Here is an 18,969-nt window from a genome sequence, read left to right as displayed (position 1 = left end):
ACTGTGTGTGTCCCATCATTGCATCTTTGGAAATAAATGAACTATCCATCCATTGCTCCTTCCTGTGTTGACTCACTGACTTGAGAGACCAGGAAGGTCACACTAGCTCGATAGGTTGATATCTAGCTCAAGCTTCACCTCATGCTTTTCATTAACTGTGTGGTTGTGTTATCTAGTGGGAACCCGTTAGCACGGTGGGCTCTGGTGCCTTCTTGCCGTGGGCTCAAGACGACAGAGGAAATCAACCTGCTTGCTCCTTTTTGTTTTTGTAAACTTTTCGATGGGGATGTTATGTTTGATACCGGAGCTACGAGCCATGCGTCCAAATCACTAAACAATCATCCAAAGCAGTGTGCTGATGCCTGTATCACTTTATCAGCAGCACGTGATCAATGACGTCTGAAGATTCATTTCATTGAACAACCACCTGATTGGTTTGGTGTTGGGCTGGTTCGACACTGCAGGCGACTGCCAACTGACTGATCTACAAATCACCTTACACCATAAATAACTACTCATTACTATTGAAGCAGTGTGTCACTTTATCAGCATTGATCAATGACTTCTGAAGGTTAATTTTCTCCCATCATTCTGTTTGTCTCCGATCTTTTGATCTGCAAACACGTTTAGGTTTTGTTAGTTTGGTTCTAAATGGTCTCGGTGCTGGTTGGCTACGCTGGTTAGGCTAATAGCTAGTTGGCTAAATAGCTAACGTTAGCTGGTTGGCTACGCTGGTTAGGCTAATAGCTAGTTGGCTAAATAGCCAGCAGCATACCACCCTGCATACCACTGGCTTGCTTCTGAAGCTAAGCAGGGTTGGTCCTGGTCAGTCCCTGGATGGGAGACCAGATGCTGCTGGAAGTGGTGTTGGAGGGCCAGTAGGATGCACTCTTTCCTCTGGTCTAAAAAAATATCCCAATGCCCCAGGGCAGTGATTGGGGACACTGCCCTGTGTAGGGTTCCGTCTTTCGGATGGGACGTTAAACGGGTGTCCTGACTCTCTGAGGTCATTAAAGATCCCATGGCACTTATCGTAAGACTAGGGGTGTTAACCCCGGTGTCCTGGCTAAATTCCCAATCTGGCCCTCAAACCATCATGGTCACCTAATAATGCCCAGTTTACAATTGGCTCATTCATCCCCCTCCTCTCCCCTGTAACTATTCCCCAGGTTGTTGCTGCAAATGAGAACGTGTTCTCAGTCAACTTACCTGGTAAAATAAATAGTTAACGTTAGCTGGTTGGCTATGCTTGTTAGGCTAGTAGGCTAAATAGCTAACGTTAGCTGGCAGGCTAAGATAACTGCATATAGCTAACATTAGCTGGCTGGCTAAGATAACTGCATATAGCTAATGTTAGCTGGCTGGCTAAGATAACTGCATATAGCTAACATTCATTTGATATTTGGTTAGATGGCGTTATATATTTACAAAACTGTGGTTTACTTTAATCAGGCAAGTCATGAGTGCAAATTATTGGTTTAATTTAAAGTTATACATTTTAAGTTATTTCTGTTGTAGTTTACATCATAGGGAATAGGCTGGTCATCCATATTACTTCACACCTGACTTTGGCATTCTTCTAAATTCTGATTGGTTAAATGTAATAACTTAAAGGGAATAGAGTTTGAAAACAGCAGGTCTTTATATTATTATAAAATTATATCATCAGGAGTCAGATGTGAAGGAGGAGGTTGATCATCAGGAGTCAGATGTGAAGGAGGAGGTTGATCATCAGGAGTCAGATGTGAAGGAGGAGGTTGATCATCAGGAGTCAGATGTGAAGGAGGAGGTTGATCATCAGGAGTCAGATGTGAAGAAGGAGGTTGATCATCAGGAGTCAGATGTGAAGGAGGAGGTTGATCATCAGGAGTCAGATGTGAAGGAGGAGGTTGATCATCAGGAGTCAGATGTGAAGGAGGAGGTTGATCATCAGTGTACCTCTAGGATTGTGGCTGGGCTGGCGTTTCCACTTCCAGCTTGGTCATATATTTTGATACATTGAATGTTGATACTGTGAAACTATGTTATATATTTGTACCTCCTGTTTCATGAAGTGATGTCACTAAGTACTGCCCCTATATATACAATGCATTCGGGAAGCATTCAGACCCCTTCACTTTTTACACATTTTGTTACGTTACAGCCTTATTCTAAAATTGATTCAATAATTTTTTTCCCTCATCAATCTACACAATACCCCATAATGACAAAGCAAAAACAGGTAAATAAATGAAAAAATTTGATTTCCTTTAAAAAACAAGGACATTTCAAAGTGACCCCAAACTTTTGAACGGTAGTGTACATCTCCATGATGTATTGTTACACCATGTAGGAGCAGTATAGACCTAGTCTGTTCATTATATACATCTACATGATGTATTGTTACACCATGTAGGAGCAGTATGGACCTAGTCTGTTCATTATATACATCTACATGATGTATTGTTACACCATGTAGGAGCAGTATAGACCTAGTCTGTTCATTATATACATCTACATGATGTATTGTTACACCATGTAGGAGCAGTATGGACCTAGTCTGTTCATTATATACATCTACATGATGTATTGTTACACCATGTAGGAGCAGTATAGACCTAGTCTGTTCATTATATACATCTACATGATGTATTGTTACACCATGTAGGAGCAGTATAGACCTAGTCTGTTCATTATATACATCCAAATGATGTATTGTTACACCATGTCGGAGCAGTATAGACCTACAGTAGCTAGCTAGCTGCTAATTTAGATGTAGTATAACTTAATGAAACTGCCTTAAATATGCTGTGGTAAACATTTTTAATTCTCACTAATCAATCAACACATTCCTGTCTTTGTATGCCTCAATATAATAGTATTATTTAATTAAATCAATTTAAAATAATCTTTGTCTGAAAATAAAATATGATCCTCAACTGCGTTTCCCCTCCAGTCAGCAGACGGCGATGTGCGTCTTTCAGGCGACGCTGCCAGCGTGAGGAATAATCTAGTGGACGGTTCTTCATAAACAGCTCGTCAACCACCTCGGTAGCTTGCTAGCCAACATAGCCGAAAGATTCAAGCTATTTATACGCTTTCGGTGTATATTACCTACTGTGTTTTCGACACACTTAGGTCGTATCTACTTGTTAACCTATTTAATTTAATATTACGTTATTTTGTATTAGTCAGCTATAGTAGCTGGCTGGTTAAGTTAGCACTAGCCTAGTCGCTAATGATAGCTAGCTAGCTAACATCCCCGAACATGAGCTCCCTAAACTTCTCCCCTCTCGTTGAAGAAGAGGAGGTCTGCTGGACGGAGAAAGGAGGTCTGTGGCTGGACGTTGTCGTGAAAGAGGAGGAGGAAGAGGAGGCTGTTACAGTGAAAGAAGGGGTAGAGGATGGGGCTGTTACAGTGAAAGAAGAGGAAGACGCGTTCAGAGTGAAAGAGGAGGAGGAGGATGTTACAGTAAAAGAAGAGGAGGATGAGAAAGAGGAGGATGTAGTTTTTGGTGTGAAAGAAGAGGAGGTTGGAGATCCGTTTAACCCCAGTAAGTACCGTCTCTGCAGTCATTGAACCAATATGCAGTAAAGGGGTTCTACACTTTAATGTTGTTCTGTAGGAATGTCTGAAGCTACACTGTAACGTGTAGAACATCAAGAGTGGACCATCAACAAAACATTAACAATTGATCAAATGCATCCAATGACAATGCCTGAAATACTGTAGTCCTCAATATCTCCTATTAGATTAGCCCAATTTGTAGTCTTAAAGGGTCAATCAGTAGTTGTTACATCCATTTGGGGACTTATACATTAATGATATGTACCCATCTGTTTCTTTAAGAATTCACTTATAAATGCCTCATGAGCTTAGTTAAACTGTTGTACCCCATCAGAACCCAAAATATGAGCTTTTTCTTACTCCAATGTTTGTTAGTAAATATAAACAAACACTGTATATCCTCAAAACATGGTTAAAACTAGAATGTTGATATCATGAATGGTTGCATTTCTCCAGCCCCATCCCTCAGCTTTTTACCGAAAGGGGCAGGGAGTACGCTTTGTTATTGTTTCTACTGCTGATTGCTGCCCCCGTTACTCCTCAAGGTCCAAGGACCGTATGTTATTTTCAGAGGTAGACTGGCTCTGGCAGCTAAAATAGTCAAATATTCCATCTAGATGTGAATCGATTCTCAATTGCGATACGTTTCTAGAAACATAAATTCCTGTACTTTCATATAAATTCAGAATTTTTTCACTCAATACTTAAATATTATATCAAAATAATTTCACATAATAGTTTCCGGACTAGTCTCCCAGTCCCTGCTGCTGAAAAACATCCCCACAGCATGATGCTGCCGCCACAATGCTTCACCGTAGGGATGGTGCCAGGTTTCCTCCAGACGTGACTCTTGGCATTCAGGCCAAAGAGTTCCATCTTGGTTTCATCAAACCAGAGAATCTTGTTTCTCATGGTCTGAGAGTCCTTATGGTGCCTTTTGTCAAACTCCAAGCAGGCTGTCATGTGCCTTTTACTGAGGAGTGGTTTCCATCTGGCCACTCTACCTTAAAGGTCTGATTGGTGGAGTGCTGCAGAGATGGTTGTCCTTCTGGAAGGTTCTCCCATCTCCACAGAGGAACTCCGGAGCTCTGTCAGAGTGACCATCAGGTTTTTCGTCACCTCCCTGACCAAGGCCCTTCTCCCCTAATCGCTCAGTTTGGCCGGTTGACCAGCTCTAGGAAGAGTATTCCATTTATGAATGATGGAGGCCACTGTCTTCTTGGGGACCTTCAATGCTGCAGATTTATTTTTGGTACCCATCCCCAGATCTGTGCCTCGACACAATCCTGTCTCGGAGCTCTGTGGACAATTCCTTCGACCTCATGGCTTGGTGTTTGCTCTGACATGCACTGTCAACTCTGGGACCTTATATAGACAGGTGTGTGCCTTCCAAATCAAAACCAATCATTTGAATTTACAACAGGTGGACTCTGAACAAGTTGTAGATACATCTCAAGGTTGATTAATGGAAACAAGATGCACCTGAAAGCAATTTCGAGTCTCATAGCAAAGGGTCTGAATGCTTATGTAATAAGTGTTTATTTATGTTTATTTATGTTTATTATCTGTTGTCATTATGGGCTATTGATGACACCCCTCTGAAACAAGATAACCATCAGAAAAAAAACTCTTCCTTAGCCTACTCCTCCCGCTGCTGCTGGCATTCGTAAATTCTAATGTTATGCTCCTAAAGTTTCTGGTAATAGACTACACCAGCAGTCGTTATGCTCCTATAGTTTCTGGTAATAGGCTACACCAGCAGTCATTATGCTCCTATAGTTTCTGGTAATAGGCTACACCAGCAGTCGTTATGCTCCTATAGTTTCTGGTAATAGGCTACACCAGCAGTCGTTATGCTCCTATAGTTTCTGGTAATAGACTACACCTGCAGTCGTTATGCTCGTATAGTTTCTGGTAATAGGCTACACCAGCAGTCGTTATGCTCCTATAGTTTCTGGTAATAGGCTACACCAGCAGTCGTTATGCTCGTATAGTTTCTGGTAATAGGCTACACCAGCAGTCGTTATGCTCCTATAGTTTCTGGTAATAGGCTACACCAGCAGTCAGCAACCTTTTCCATTTCCTGCCAATTTCTCTGACCATTTCTACTAATCTGGTGCCAGTTAGGATTTTCATATTCACATTTTACTGGAACAGTTTCATTTCATTTATAATAGTAATAATTATTATAATAGTCTTTATCTCAACATCATTATCTGTGATTAATCTACATTCTATCTAAATGAAAATTATACAAATCTAAAAGTAACTTTTATTGCCATTGCCAACTATGTAAAAATAGCCTACATGAAACCAACAAACAAAAACATTTGCAGCCTGCAGGTAGAAAATATCCAGATTAAAAATAAATATTCTATAAATCACATTGGCTGCACATGGCCTGTCAACAACGAACTTGAAACATTCTATCAACTATCAACTGGGTCCTCTGAAACTTGCAACATTATATAAAATATTCTGGGCCCTCAGTTTCCTGCGCCAGTGAGTTCTGGACAGACACAGCTGTCGTCTATTTGTGCAAAGGACAAGAAGTAATCAGGTATTTTATAACATTTCCACTGGATCAGAGCATTACATTTTTCCCTTTAATGCCGAGTGGTTATCGAAAGGGCGAGAGCTGGAAATAATTTACAAATACTTTGAGCAACTATTGTCATTCGTAATGGATTCTAATAAGACTTTGTTTACCTGCTGTTTGAGGTGAAGAAAAAATTTGTTGGAGAAGCTGGATATTTTTTTTTTTGAGAAGCTCCACAACTCATTAGTGGTGGTGCGTTAAGACAATCTGAAATACTATCAGACATCCCCAAATGGGCACATTTAGAGGCCTACATTTGTGCTCAATCCAGGTTGACTAGTCCTACTTCTATATGTGTAATCAGGTGTGCGTCCTTACTCAACACTAACAGGAGTGTTTCAAACAAAAGACAATGAATAAATTGACAAAACTGACGCATCTTGCGGGGTCAGGTCTGGGTGATCTGCCATGGGCTGTTTCATTTAGTATTCGGTTGGGGAATGATTGTATTTCCCCATAGTATGTTGTACCGAAGTTGACCGACTGAAAGGGAGTGTAACTTTGATTATAATTACACTTCCCTGAAGGAGGGAAACGAGGTACAACACCTAATTGGCCCCACCCCTTCCTGGGTCGGTGAAGAGCGGTATTAAATTGAAGGAATAAATCCAAACCTCACGCTCATCACCTGTGGAAGGCGGGGCTTCCAGCGAGGCGTGGATTTAATAGTATGTTGTACCTAGTTTCCCTCCTTCAGGGAACAGTAGTTATAGTCATAACGTTACGCTTGTCATATGATGAACTTCAACTTAAATACGGGATCTTGCTGTCGGACAGTTTTTTTGTATTCTGAAATGCACTCGAACTATGTATAATTTAGTGGCTCCTTATGTTACGCTGGGAAAACAGTTTTCATGGGCACAGAAACACTAAATAATTTCAGAGTTTGCTAAATCCAATGGTTTTTAATAGAGTCATCTTGTCATCCAAGACGGCTAATTAGCTACTAGCTATTTAGTCATTGTTAGCCACTGCTAGCGGCCTTTACCTTTTTAGCCCAGACACCAGCCGCTTTTAGCCTGGATAATACCTGCCAGTCTGCACTGCGCGATATCAACCCTGAGCATATCGGACTGTTTTCCTCCACTACATCACCGTATTCCTGCCGTAAGCTCTGGACCATTACACCGGATAATCGCAGCTAGCTAGCTGCCACCGAGTGGCCCAGCCCCTAAGCTAGCCTTGAGCTAGGCCCATCTCCCGGCCTGCTCAGTGGACCCTATGATCACTCAGCTACACAGCTGATGTCTCCCAGACTCTTCACTAACACGATTAGAAGCCACTACATCACCGGATTCCTGCCGTAAGCTCTGGACCTTTGCACCGGACGCACTGGAGTGGCTATAGTGGCTAATGCCCTTGTCCCGACGCTAGCACCAGTTAGCCTCGAGCCAGGCGCATCTCCCGGCTAGCATAGTAATGACTACCTAACGGCTTCCCTAGTTCATATATTGCTGTTCACTGGACCCTATGATCACTTGGCTACATAGCTGATGCCTGCTGGACTGTTCATTAATCACGGTTCTCCATTTTGTTTATTTTGTTTATCTGTCGGCCCCAGCCTCGAACTCAGGCCCTGTGTGTAGTTAACTGACCCTCTCTGCCCATTCATCGCCATTTTACCTGTTGTTGTTGTCTTACCCGTTGTTGTCTTAGCTAGCTCTCCCAATCAACACCTGTGATTGCTTTATGCCTCGTGTTATGTCCCTCTAATGTCAATATGCCTTGTATACTGTTGTTTAGGGTAGTTATCATTGTTTTATTTTACTGCGGAGCCCCTAGTCCCACTCAACATGCCTCAGAGAACTCTTTTGTCCCACCTCCCACACATGCGGTGACGTCACCTAGCATAACTAGTGCCTCCAGAGATGCAACCTCTCTTATCCGCGGTCACCCCCCTCTTCAAAGGGGGTGACACTCTAGACCCAAACTGTTACATACCTATATCCATCCTGCCCTGCCTTTCTAAAGTCTTCAAAAGCCAAGTCAACAAACAGGTCACTGACCATTTTGAATCCCACCGTACCTTCTCCGCTGTGCAATCCGGTTTCCGAGCTGGTCACGGGTGCACCTCAGCCACGCTCAAGGTCCTAAACGATATCATAACCGCCATCGATAAGAGACAATACTGTGTCGCTGTCTTCATCAACCTGGCCAAGGCTTTCGACTCTGTCAATCACCGTATTCTTATCGGCAGACTCAACAGCCTTGGTTTCTCAAATGACTGACTCGCCTGGTTCACCAACTACTTCTCAGATAGAGGTCAGTGTGTCAAATCAGAGGGCCTGTTTTATGGACTTCTGGCAGTCTCTATGGGGGTACCACAGGGTTCAATTCTCAGGCCATCTCTTTTCTCTGTATATACCAACGATGTTGCTCTTGCTGCGGGGGATTCCTTGATCCACCTTTATGCAGACGACACCATTCTGTATACATCTGGCCCTTCTTTGGACACTTTGGACACTTAACTTCTTGGTGACAGGAGGGCAGTATTGAGTAGCTTGGATGAATAAGGTGCCCAGAGTAAACTGCCTGCTACTCTGTCCCAGATGCTAATATATGCATATTGTTATTAGTATTGGATAGAAAACACTCTGAAGTTTCTAAAACTGTTTGAATGATGTCTGTGAGTATAACAGAACTCATATGGCAGGCGAAAACCTGAGACAAATCCAACCAGGAAGTGGGAAATCTGAGGTTTGTAGTTTTTTAAAGCTTGGCTTACCGAATACACATTGAGATATGGATAAAGTTGAACCTCCTACGGCTTCCACTAGATGTCAACCGTCTTTAGAAACTTGAATGAGGCTTCTACTATAAAGGAGGGGCTCATGAGACCTCTTTGAGTCAGTGGTCTGGCAGAGTGCCTTGGTCTCATGACGTGCGCTCCCGACAGAGTTACCTCTAGTTCCAGTGCTTTTCTTCAGACAAAGGAATTCTCCGGTTGGAACATTATTGATGTTTTATGTTAAAAACATCCTAAAGATTGATTCCATACACCGTTTGACATGTTTCTAAAGGACTGTAACGGAACTTCTCAAGTTTTTGTCTGGACGAAGTGCCTGCGCCTCATGAAGATGGATTACTGGGCTGAACACGCTAACAACAAGTGGCTATTTGGACATATGAGTGTTTTCTATCCAATACTAATAATAATATGCATATATTAGCATCTGGGACAGAGTAGGAGGCAGTTCACTCTGGGCACGCTATTCATCCAAAAGTAAAAATGCTGCCCCCTATCCCATAAAGGTTAACAAACCTCCAAACGAGCTTCAATGCCATACAACACTCCTTCCGTGGCCTCCAACTGCTCTTAAACGCTAGTAAAACTAAATGTATGCCCTTCAACCGATCGCTGCCCGTACCCGCCCGTCCAGCATGACTACTCTGGACGGTTCTGACTTAGAATATGTGGACAACTATAAATACCTAGGTGTCTTGCTAGACTGTAAACTCTCCTTCCAGACTAATATTAAGCATTTCCAATCCAAAATTAAATCTAGATTTGGCTTCCTATTTTGCAACAAAGCCTCCTTCACTCACGCTGCCGAACATACCCTCGTAAAACTGACTATCCTACCGATCCTTGACTTCAGTGATGTAATTTTCAAAATAGCCTCCAACACTCTACACAGCAAACTGGATGCAGTCTATCACAGTGCCATCCGTTTTGTCACCATATCCCTATATACCACTGCTCTCGTCGGCTGGCCCTCGCTACATATTCGTCTCCAAACACACTGGCTCCAGGTCATCTATAAGTCTTTGCTAGGTAAAGCTCCGCCTTAACTCAGCTCACTGGTCACCATAGCAACACCCACCCGTAGCACGTGCTCCAGGAAGTATATCTCACTGGTCATCCCCAAAGCCAACACCTATTTTGGCCGCCTTTCCTTCCAGTTCTCTGCTGCCAATGACTGGAACGAATTGCAAAAATCACTGAAGCTGGAGACTCTCCCTCACTAACTTTAAGCATCAGCTATCTGAGCAGCTTACCGATCGCTGCAGCTGTACACAGCCCATCTGTAAATAGCCCATCCAATTGCCTACCTCATCCCCATGTTTTTAAAACTTTTTTTGCTCTTTTGCACACCAGTATTTCTACTTGCACATCATCATCTGCACATCTATCACTCCAGTGTTAATTTGTAATTACTTTGCTACTATGGCCTATTTATTGCCTTACCTCCTTACTCCATTTGCACACACTGTATATAGACTTTCTATTGTGTTATTGACTGTACGTTTGTTTATCCCAAGTGTATGTAACTCTGTTGTTTTTTTGTCGCACTGCTTTGCTTTATCTTGGCCAGGTCGCAGTTGTAAATGAGAACTTGTTCTCGACTGGCCTACCTGGTTAAATAAAGGTGAAATACAAAGAAATCTTAACTTTATTAGCAACACCCAAATGTATACTGTCATTAACGCGGTTCTTCAATAATTACACATAATTTTTAATACTGTAGCAAACATTTATATTAAGCAGGACATTCAAACGAGCATTACAATTATAATCCAAAGTAGTGTGAAATGTACTCATAAGCAACCTGGAAATGGAGGTTACTCCCCTGAGTTGTCCCCCATTCACATTCAGAATACATTGTGAAAAACTAAAAGCTTTGCTCACCATTTTTGCTCCAGGCAGATATACTACATCCATAACTTGTGGTGTCCTCATTAGCAGATATACTACATCCATAACTAGTGGTTTCCTCATTACCAGATATACTACATCCATAACTAGTGGTTTCCTCATTTGCAGGGAGGTGTTTCTGCAATCAAATTGTACTGCCCCTATATATACAATGTATTCGGAAAGTATTCAGACCCCTTCACTTTTTCCACATTTTGTTACGTTACAACCTTATTCTAAAATTGATTCAATCATTTTTTCCCCTCATCAATCTACACAATAGCCAATAATGACATCACAATACCCCATAATGACAAAGCAAAAACAGGTAAATAAATGAAAACATTTGATTTTCTTTAAAAAACAAGGACATTTCAAAGTGACGCCAAACTTTTGAATGGTAGTGTCCATCTACATGATGTATTGTTACACCATGTAGGAGCAGTATAGACCTAGTCTGTTCATTATATACATCTACATCAGGGGTGTCAGAGTCAAGGCCCGCGGGCCACATCCGGCCCGCGAGAAGGTTTTTTACGGCCCCTGGGATGATCTTGATTTATTATTAGAACCGGCCCGCAGACCGCAGCAAGCCGGCAGCCCGCAGATCTTTTACACGCACCAATACTACATTTCCCACAATGCAACGGTGACGCACCGAGCAGTAGGCTGCTTCATTTCAATATTTATTGGCACAGCAGTCGTCAGCATCACAGTAAAATTAACTTTCAGATACCCATCAAAAATGGCAAAACGGAAGGTGGACACTGAGAACCGGGGGTTTCAAACAAGGTGGGAGTCGGAGTATATGTTCACGGAGGTAGCTGGAAAACCTGTGTGTCTTCTGTGTGGAGAAAGTGTGGCGGTACTGAAAGAGTATAATCTGAGACGACATTATGAAACGAAACACGCGGACAAAAACAAGAATATGGACATGGAACAAAGGCTACAAAAGGCAGAGGAATTAAAACGAGGCCTCAAATCTCGACAGGCTCTGTTCAAAAAAGCCAAATCACAAGGCCAGGCTGCTGTCAAGGCCAGTTTTATTTTGGCAGAAGAGATCGCTAAATCAGTCCGGCCATTTACGGAGGGGGATTTCATCAAAAACTGCATGATTAAAGTTTGTGACGAAGTTTGCCCAGAAAAAAGGCAACTCTTTTTAAATGTGAGTCTGAGCAGAAACACCATTGCCGAGAGAGTAGACCAGTTGTCCATCAATCTAAAAGAGCAGCTTGTGAAAAAGGGAAAAGATTTCATTGCATATTCCTTGGCTGTGGATGAGAGCACCGACATTTCTGACATTGCCCAGTTGTCAATTTTCATCCGCGGAGTGGACTCCAGCCTAAGCGTGACAGAGGAGTTTTTGGCTTTACGTCCTATGCATGGCACAACTACGGGGCATGATTTGTATGAAGAGGTGTCAAGATGTGTAAATGAGATGGAGCTGCCTTGGGAAAAACTCGTGGGTTTGACAACCGACGGAGCACCTGCGATGTGTGGACACAGGAGCGGACTGGTGGCGAAGATACGGGAAAAGATGCAAGAGGAAAACGCGACAGGTGAGCTGACAGCTTATCATTGTATCATACACCAGGAAGCGTTGTGCGGTAAAGCCTTGAAAATGGAGCATGTAATGAGCATCATCACGCGCACAGTTAACTTTATCAGAGCCAAAGGTTTGAATCACCGCCAGTTCAAGGCATTTCTGACGGAGTTAGAAACGGAGCATGGTGATTTGCCTTATCACACAGAGGTGCGATGGCTAAGCCAGGGAAAGGTGCTTCAAAGATGTTTCGAGCTTCGTGAGGAGATTTGTCTGTTCTTGGACAGCAAAGGGAAAGACACAACACAACTCCGAGACGAAATGTTTCTGTGTGAAATGGCTTTTCTGTGTGACATTACGAGTCATCTGAATGCAATGAACTTGCAGCTGCAGGGTCGGGATCATGTCATCTCTGATATGTACAGTACAGTGAAGGCATTTAAAACCAAACTGACTCTGTGGGAGACGCAGATGCGGAAAGAAAATTTGAGCCACTTTCCCAGCTGCCAGACCATGAAAGAGAAGCTCTCTACCAGTGCGTTCCCGAGCGCACAGTTGGCTGATAAAATAGGTATGCTTGCCGCTGACTTTCGACGCCGATTTGCTGACTTTGAAGCACAAAAAAGCAGGTTGGAACTGCTCGGTAACCCATTTGCTGTTGACGTGGAAAGCTCACCACCAAACCTCCAAATGGAGTTGATTGACCTCCAATGCAATGATGCACTGAGGGCAAAATATGCGGCAGTGGGTGCTGCGGAGTTCGCCCGTTTCCTCCCCGACACAATGCCCCAGCTGCGCATCCAGGCTGCTCAAACGTTGTCTATGTTTGGCAGCACATACCTGTGTGAACAACTGTTTTCTTTGATGAACCTGAACAAAACATCACACAGAAGTCGACTTACTGCTGAACACCTCCACTCAATTCTGAGGATTTCCTCAGCTCAGAGCCTTACCCCGAACATTGATGAACTTGTGGAAAAGATGGGACACCACCAAGTATCACCCTCAACCTCAAACAAGTGAACATTACTGTGCAATCACATATTTAGAGTTTTTACTCAGTTCAAGTTTAAAAGTTAAAGTTTAATATTTGTTTTCACTGCATGTTACTTCTCCTTAAACAAAGTGTTGTTTTTGATTAATAGATTTTTGCACTTTATTTTATTGTATTTCAATCCAATTATATTTTAAAAATATTTCAGTTGAGTGGATGATAGAAAATTGCTATTATTGTTTTTTTCTTTGAAGTAAATTTAGCCCACTTTTGCTAAAATAGAAAATATAGGCTACTGATGGTGCCTTGAATACCGGTTTCTTTCATTTAATGTTCATGTTATGGGGATTTTTATATAAAGGAAATTTGTCTTTTGTGTCTGTTGAAAATTAAAGATTACTGACAGAGCCATAAGAAAATATTGCTTTATTTATCTGATCATATTGGAATATATTTGTTAGGTTTTCAGTAGGTTCAATTAGGTTCACTAGACTATATGCGTCATTTAAAATTTTTTCAATGAACATTCGAACAGTCCGGCCCTCGGCTTGTAGCTAAATTTTTTATTTGGCCCTCCGTCCATTTGACTTTGACACCCCTGATCTACATGATGTATTGTTACACCATGTAGGAGCAGTATAGACCTAGTCTGTTCATTATATACATCTACATGATGTATTGTTACACCATGTAGGAGCAGTATGGACCTACAGTAGCTTGCTAATTATTTAGATTTAGTTTGACTTAATGAGACTGCCTTAAATGTGCTGTAGTAAACATGTTTTATTCGCACTTATCAATCAACACATTCCTGTCTTTGTATGTCTCAATATAATAGTATTATTTAATTAAATCCATTTACAATAATCTTTGTCTGAAAATAAAATATGATCCTCAACTGCGTTTCCCCTCCAGTCAGCAGACGGCGATGTGCGTCTTTCAGGCGATGCTGCCAGCGTGACGTATAATCTAGTGGACGGTTCTTCATAAACAGCTCGTCAACCACCTCGGTAGCTTGCTAGCCAACATAGCCGAAAGATTCAAGCTATTTATACGCTTTCGGTCTATATTACCTACTGTGTTTTAGACACACTTCTGTCGTATCTACTTGTTAACCTATTTAATTTAATATTACGTTATTTTGTATTAGTCAGCTATAGTAGCTGGCTGGTTAAAACTTCTTGTCAATAGGGGGGCGCTGTTTCCACTTTGGAAAAAATCGTGCCCAAATTAAAATGCCTCATACTCTATTCTTGCTCGTACAATATGCATATTATTATTACTATTGGATAGAAAACACTCTCAAGTTTCTAAAACCGTTTGAATTATATCTGTGAGTAAAACAGAACTCATTCTGCAGCAAACTTCCTGACAGGAAGTGACAAATCCGAAATCGAGCCTCTGTTTCAGGGCTCCCCTATTAATTGCCTTGAAATCTATGGATAGACATGCACTTCATACGCCTTCCACTAGATGTCAATAGGCTGTGAGAGTTGAAATGGGGTGTCTCGCTTGATCTGAGGCCGAACAAGACCTCTTGGCATGACGTGACCACTTTTCTCTTTGTGCAGCAACGCGCGGGAAGGGACCTTGCATTGCCTTCTGAAAAGCGCTCGGTATAGACGTGTAATATCTCCGGCTTTGATTTTACTTGATAAATGTGACAATATCATCGTAAAGTATGTTTTTTCAATATAGTTTTATCAGAATTTTCACCGTTTATCGGGGGGTTTGGCGTATTGCATTGTTTGCGTCAACGGATTTTGGACAGCTTAGCACCACTTGGCTAGCTTTGGCTGCTAATTCTATAGGAGAAGAGGACATTCTAAAACCAAACAACGATTGTTCTGGACAAAGGACCCCTTGTACAAGATTCTGATGGAAGATCAGCAAAAAGTAGGACCCATTTATGATGTTATTTCGTATTTCTGTTGAAAAAGTTTAGTATTGTTATCCAGCGTTTTGGCGGGCGCTGTCTCGCTATAACGTTATAACGTAAGCTGTATGTCGTACTAAAGTTATTTTTAAAAATCTAACACAGCGATTGCATTAAGAACTAGTGTATCTTTAATTTGCTGTACAACATGTATTTTTTAGTGAAGTGTATGATTAGGTATTTGATTAGATAGGTGCCTCCAAGATTTCTCCGGACAATATTTCTGCAATTTCACCATATATTCACATTGTAAAACCACGATTTGTGCCGCTAAATATGCACATTTTCGAACAAACCATATATGTATTGTGTAATATGATGTTATAGGACTGTCATCTGATGAAGTTTGAGAAGGTTAGTGAATAAATGTATATCTTTTGCTGTTTTTTTCGCTATCGCTACCGTTGCGTTGAATGAATGCGGTTGTGTGGCTGGCTACTGTAGTAAGCTAATATAATGCTATATTGTGTTTTCGCTGTAAAACACTTAAAAAATCTGAAATATTGGCTGGATTCACAAGATGTTTGTCTTTCATTTGCTGTACACCATGTATTTTTCATAAATGTTTTATGATGACTATTTAGGTATTTCACGTTGGTCTCTGTAGTTATTCTAGCTGCTTTGGTGAAAGTTGTGATGGTGGCTGCAATGTAAAACTATGATTTATACCTGAAATATGCACATTTTTCGAACAAAACATATGCTATACAATAAATATGTTATCAGACTGTCATCTGAAGTTGTTTCTTGGTTAGTGACTTTATATCTCTATTTGGTCGAATTTGTCATAGCTACCTATGCGGTAAAAAAATTGTGAAAATATGCGGTTGAGTCTTTTGCTATCGTGGTTAGCTAATAGAAATACATATTGTGTTTTCGCTGTAAAACATTTTAAAAATTAGAAATGATGGCTGGATTCACAAGATGTTTATCTTTCATTTGCTGTATTGGACTTGTGATTTCATGAAAATTAAATGATATGATATCCCTGTCGCGTTAGGCTAGGCTATGCTAGTCAGCTTTTTTGATGGGGGGAGATCCCGGATCCGGGGTTGTGACCAGGTAAAGGTTAAACACAGAAAGGGGCATATATTGGAGACCAAAAGTCATCTGGCACACTGCTTAGAGTTTCAACAACATGAATAACTTATTTCTAGTCTACAATCATCGATGTTACTACTAAAATATGACTTCTTGCTCATTTTAAGACAATTGTCAAATAATTTTAACATTCATTACAGACGTCAATTGTTGTACAACATCATGGCTACGCTGTTGGCATCACCTTTTACAGTGGATTTCCACTGTTGTGGGCCTTTAATCATCTGACTTTGTTGTTCACACAGGAGAGATACGGGACTATCGTGGATCCTCTGGGGAGCCTCAACAACCTCATGATGCTGACGAGGCAGAGAAGAGTCTCTCCAGATCAGAACGCCTCAATAAACACCTGCAGAGATCCACAGGGAAGAGAACTCACTGCTGCTCTGACTGTGGGAAGAGATTCACCTCATCAGGCATTAGAAGTCATCAGAGAACACACACAGGAGAGAAATCTTATAGCTGTGATCAATGTGGGAAGAGTTTTACTACTTCTGGCTCTCTGACAGTACACCAGAGAATACACACAGGAGATAAACCTTATAGCTGTGTTCAATGTGGGAAGAGTTTTACTACATCTAGCAATCTGACTATACACCAGAGAACACACACAGGAGATAAACCTTATAGCTGTGTTCAATGTGGGAAGAGTTTTGTTACATCTAGCAATCTGACTATACACCAGAGAACACACACAGGAGAGAAACCTTATAGCTGTGATCAATGTGGGAAGAGTTTTACTACTTCTGGCTATCTGACAGTGCACCAGAGAACACACACAGGAGAGAAACCTTATAGCTGTGATCAATGTGGGAAGAGTTTTTGTCAATCTAGTGATCTGACAGTGCACCAGAGAACACACACAGGAGAGAAACCTTATAGCTGTGATCAATGTGGGAAGAGTTTTTGTCAATCTAGTGATCTGACTTTACACCAGAGAACACACACAGGAGATGAACTTTATAGCTGTGATCAATGTGGGAAGAGTTTTGTTAAATCTGACCAGCTCACAGTACACCAGAGAATACACACAGGAGAGAAACCCTTTAGCTGTGGTCAATGTGGGAAGAGTTTTACTACATCTGGCTCTCTGACTGTACACCAGAGAACACACACAGGAGAGAGACCTTATAGCTGTGATCAATGTGGTAAGAGTTTTGGTCAATCTAGCCAGCTGACTGCACACCAGAGAACACACACAGGAGAGAAACCTTATAGCTGTGGTCAATGTGGGAAGAGTTTTGGTCAATCTAGCCAGCTGACATTACACCAGAGAACACACACAGGAGAGAAACCTTATAGCTGTGATCAATGTGGGAAGAGATACTCTGGTAAAAGATCTCTGATCAAACATCAGAAAATACATGGAGTTTTTTCATGATAATAATTAAATAATGTCACAATGTAGATTCTTTTAACATTGTAGTAGAAGTATTTTAATGAATGTCAATGTAGAACCCTAAATGTTTGCCCCCTGTTCAATTGATTTTAGCCTCAGGGAAAAAAATCCAGGCTCTGAACTGAAAGAGTTATTATTTATGTGATTGAACAAAAAGTGATTAACAAAAAAGAGTTGTTACACCTACCATGTTGGTGACCCACTGGAATCAAAATGCTACACTTCAAAATGTATCTAGCTGTTTACCACGTTGGTGACCCACTGGAATCACAATGTAGCTGGCTGTTTACCACGTTGGTGACCCACTGGAATCACAATGTAGCTAGCTGTTTACCAGGTTGGTGACCCACTGGAATCACAATGTAGCTAGCTGTTTACCACGTTGGTGACCCACTGGAATCACAATGTAGCTAGCTGTTTACCACGTTGGTGACCCACTGGAATCACAATGTAGCTAGCTGTATGCCACGTTGGTGACCCACTGGAATCACAATGAAAGACTCCAAAATGTTTAGGTTTTCAATATATCCATAGGCGGAAATCCCAGGGGGGAGGGGGGGACACGACCCCCCCATCCTGGGAAAAATATGATTTGTCCCCCCCAATCTATCACTGTAAACATAACTATGTAATTTCAATAATATTAATAATACGCAATGAAAGCAGTTGTGCTGATTATAGACACTTAATAGCGCCTTTTTAAGTTTCAAAAGATTGCGACCACCCCGCCCTTTGCCTCACAATGGTTTGATCCACTGCCAGTTCTTTAGCTGGCAAGGTAATAGAGGGTTCGTATCTACTGTCCGAAAGGCACATGTACGTAACTGACGTGAGGTTAATCCAGTCAATCGCGCCATAGCAATGTTTACATTTTTATGTTGGCAGGGTTCACACACTAGCTGAATTTGCAGAGCTAGCGCGCAAACTAAAGCAAACATTAACTAGCAAGCTAGCTAGTACCTATTCCATTAATGTGGCGTCGTCAAAGATGGAATCTTTGCTATCGTCAATTTATTCCAAGATCAGCATGCAGCTGTAGTGCTTCAAAGTCCCTGTGATAAGGTTAGCTATAAACTGAAGTCCAAACTGAACAGAACTACACTCTCTTATACCATTGTCTTAAATATATTTAATGGTCTCGTTGCAAAAGCTAAATTGTCGCTAGTGAACTTTTTTATTTTATTTCACCTTTTTTCTTTTTAAGATTATAGCAA

At 41.5% G+C, this 18,969-nt stretch overlaps 1 protein-coding gene across 2 annotated transcripts in view; it reads left to right on the top strand.

Annotated features, from left to right (window-relative positions):
- Window positions 1-18,273, top strand: part of LOC139546870 (zinc finger protein ZFP2-like) — a 116,315-nt gene extending 98,042 nt beyond the window's left edge. The window contains exons 1-2 of one of the 2 annotated variants that reach the window (XM_071355794.1): window positions 2,944-3,533; window positions 16,602-18,273. In XM_071355794.1, coding sequence (XP_071211895.1) covers window positions 3,248-3,533; window positions 16,602-17,737 — 1,422 coding nt within the window. In that variant the 5' untranslated portion in view covers window positions 2,944-3,247 and the 3' untranslated portion in view covers window positions 17,738-18,273. Of the gene's footprint in view, window positions 1-2,943; window positions 3,534-16,601 lie in introns of those variants that run through there. The other variant, XM_071355785.1, reaches the window with a different exon arrangement.
- Window positions 18,274-18,969: the final 696 nt, after the last annotated feature.

This window comes from Salvelinus alpinus, chromosome 2 (genome assembly GCF_045679555.1).
Source record: "Salvelinus alpinus chromosome 2, SLU_Salpinus.1, whole genome shotgun sequence".
Taxonomy (NCBI): domain Eukaryota; kingdom Metazoa; phylum Chordata; class Actinopteri; order Salmoniformes; family Salmonidae; genus Salvelinus; species Salvelinus alpinus.
Note: the sequence above shows the minus strand (reverse complement) of the source record. Positions and strands in the feature narration are given on the sequence as shown.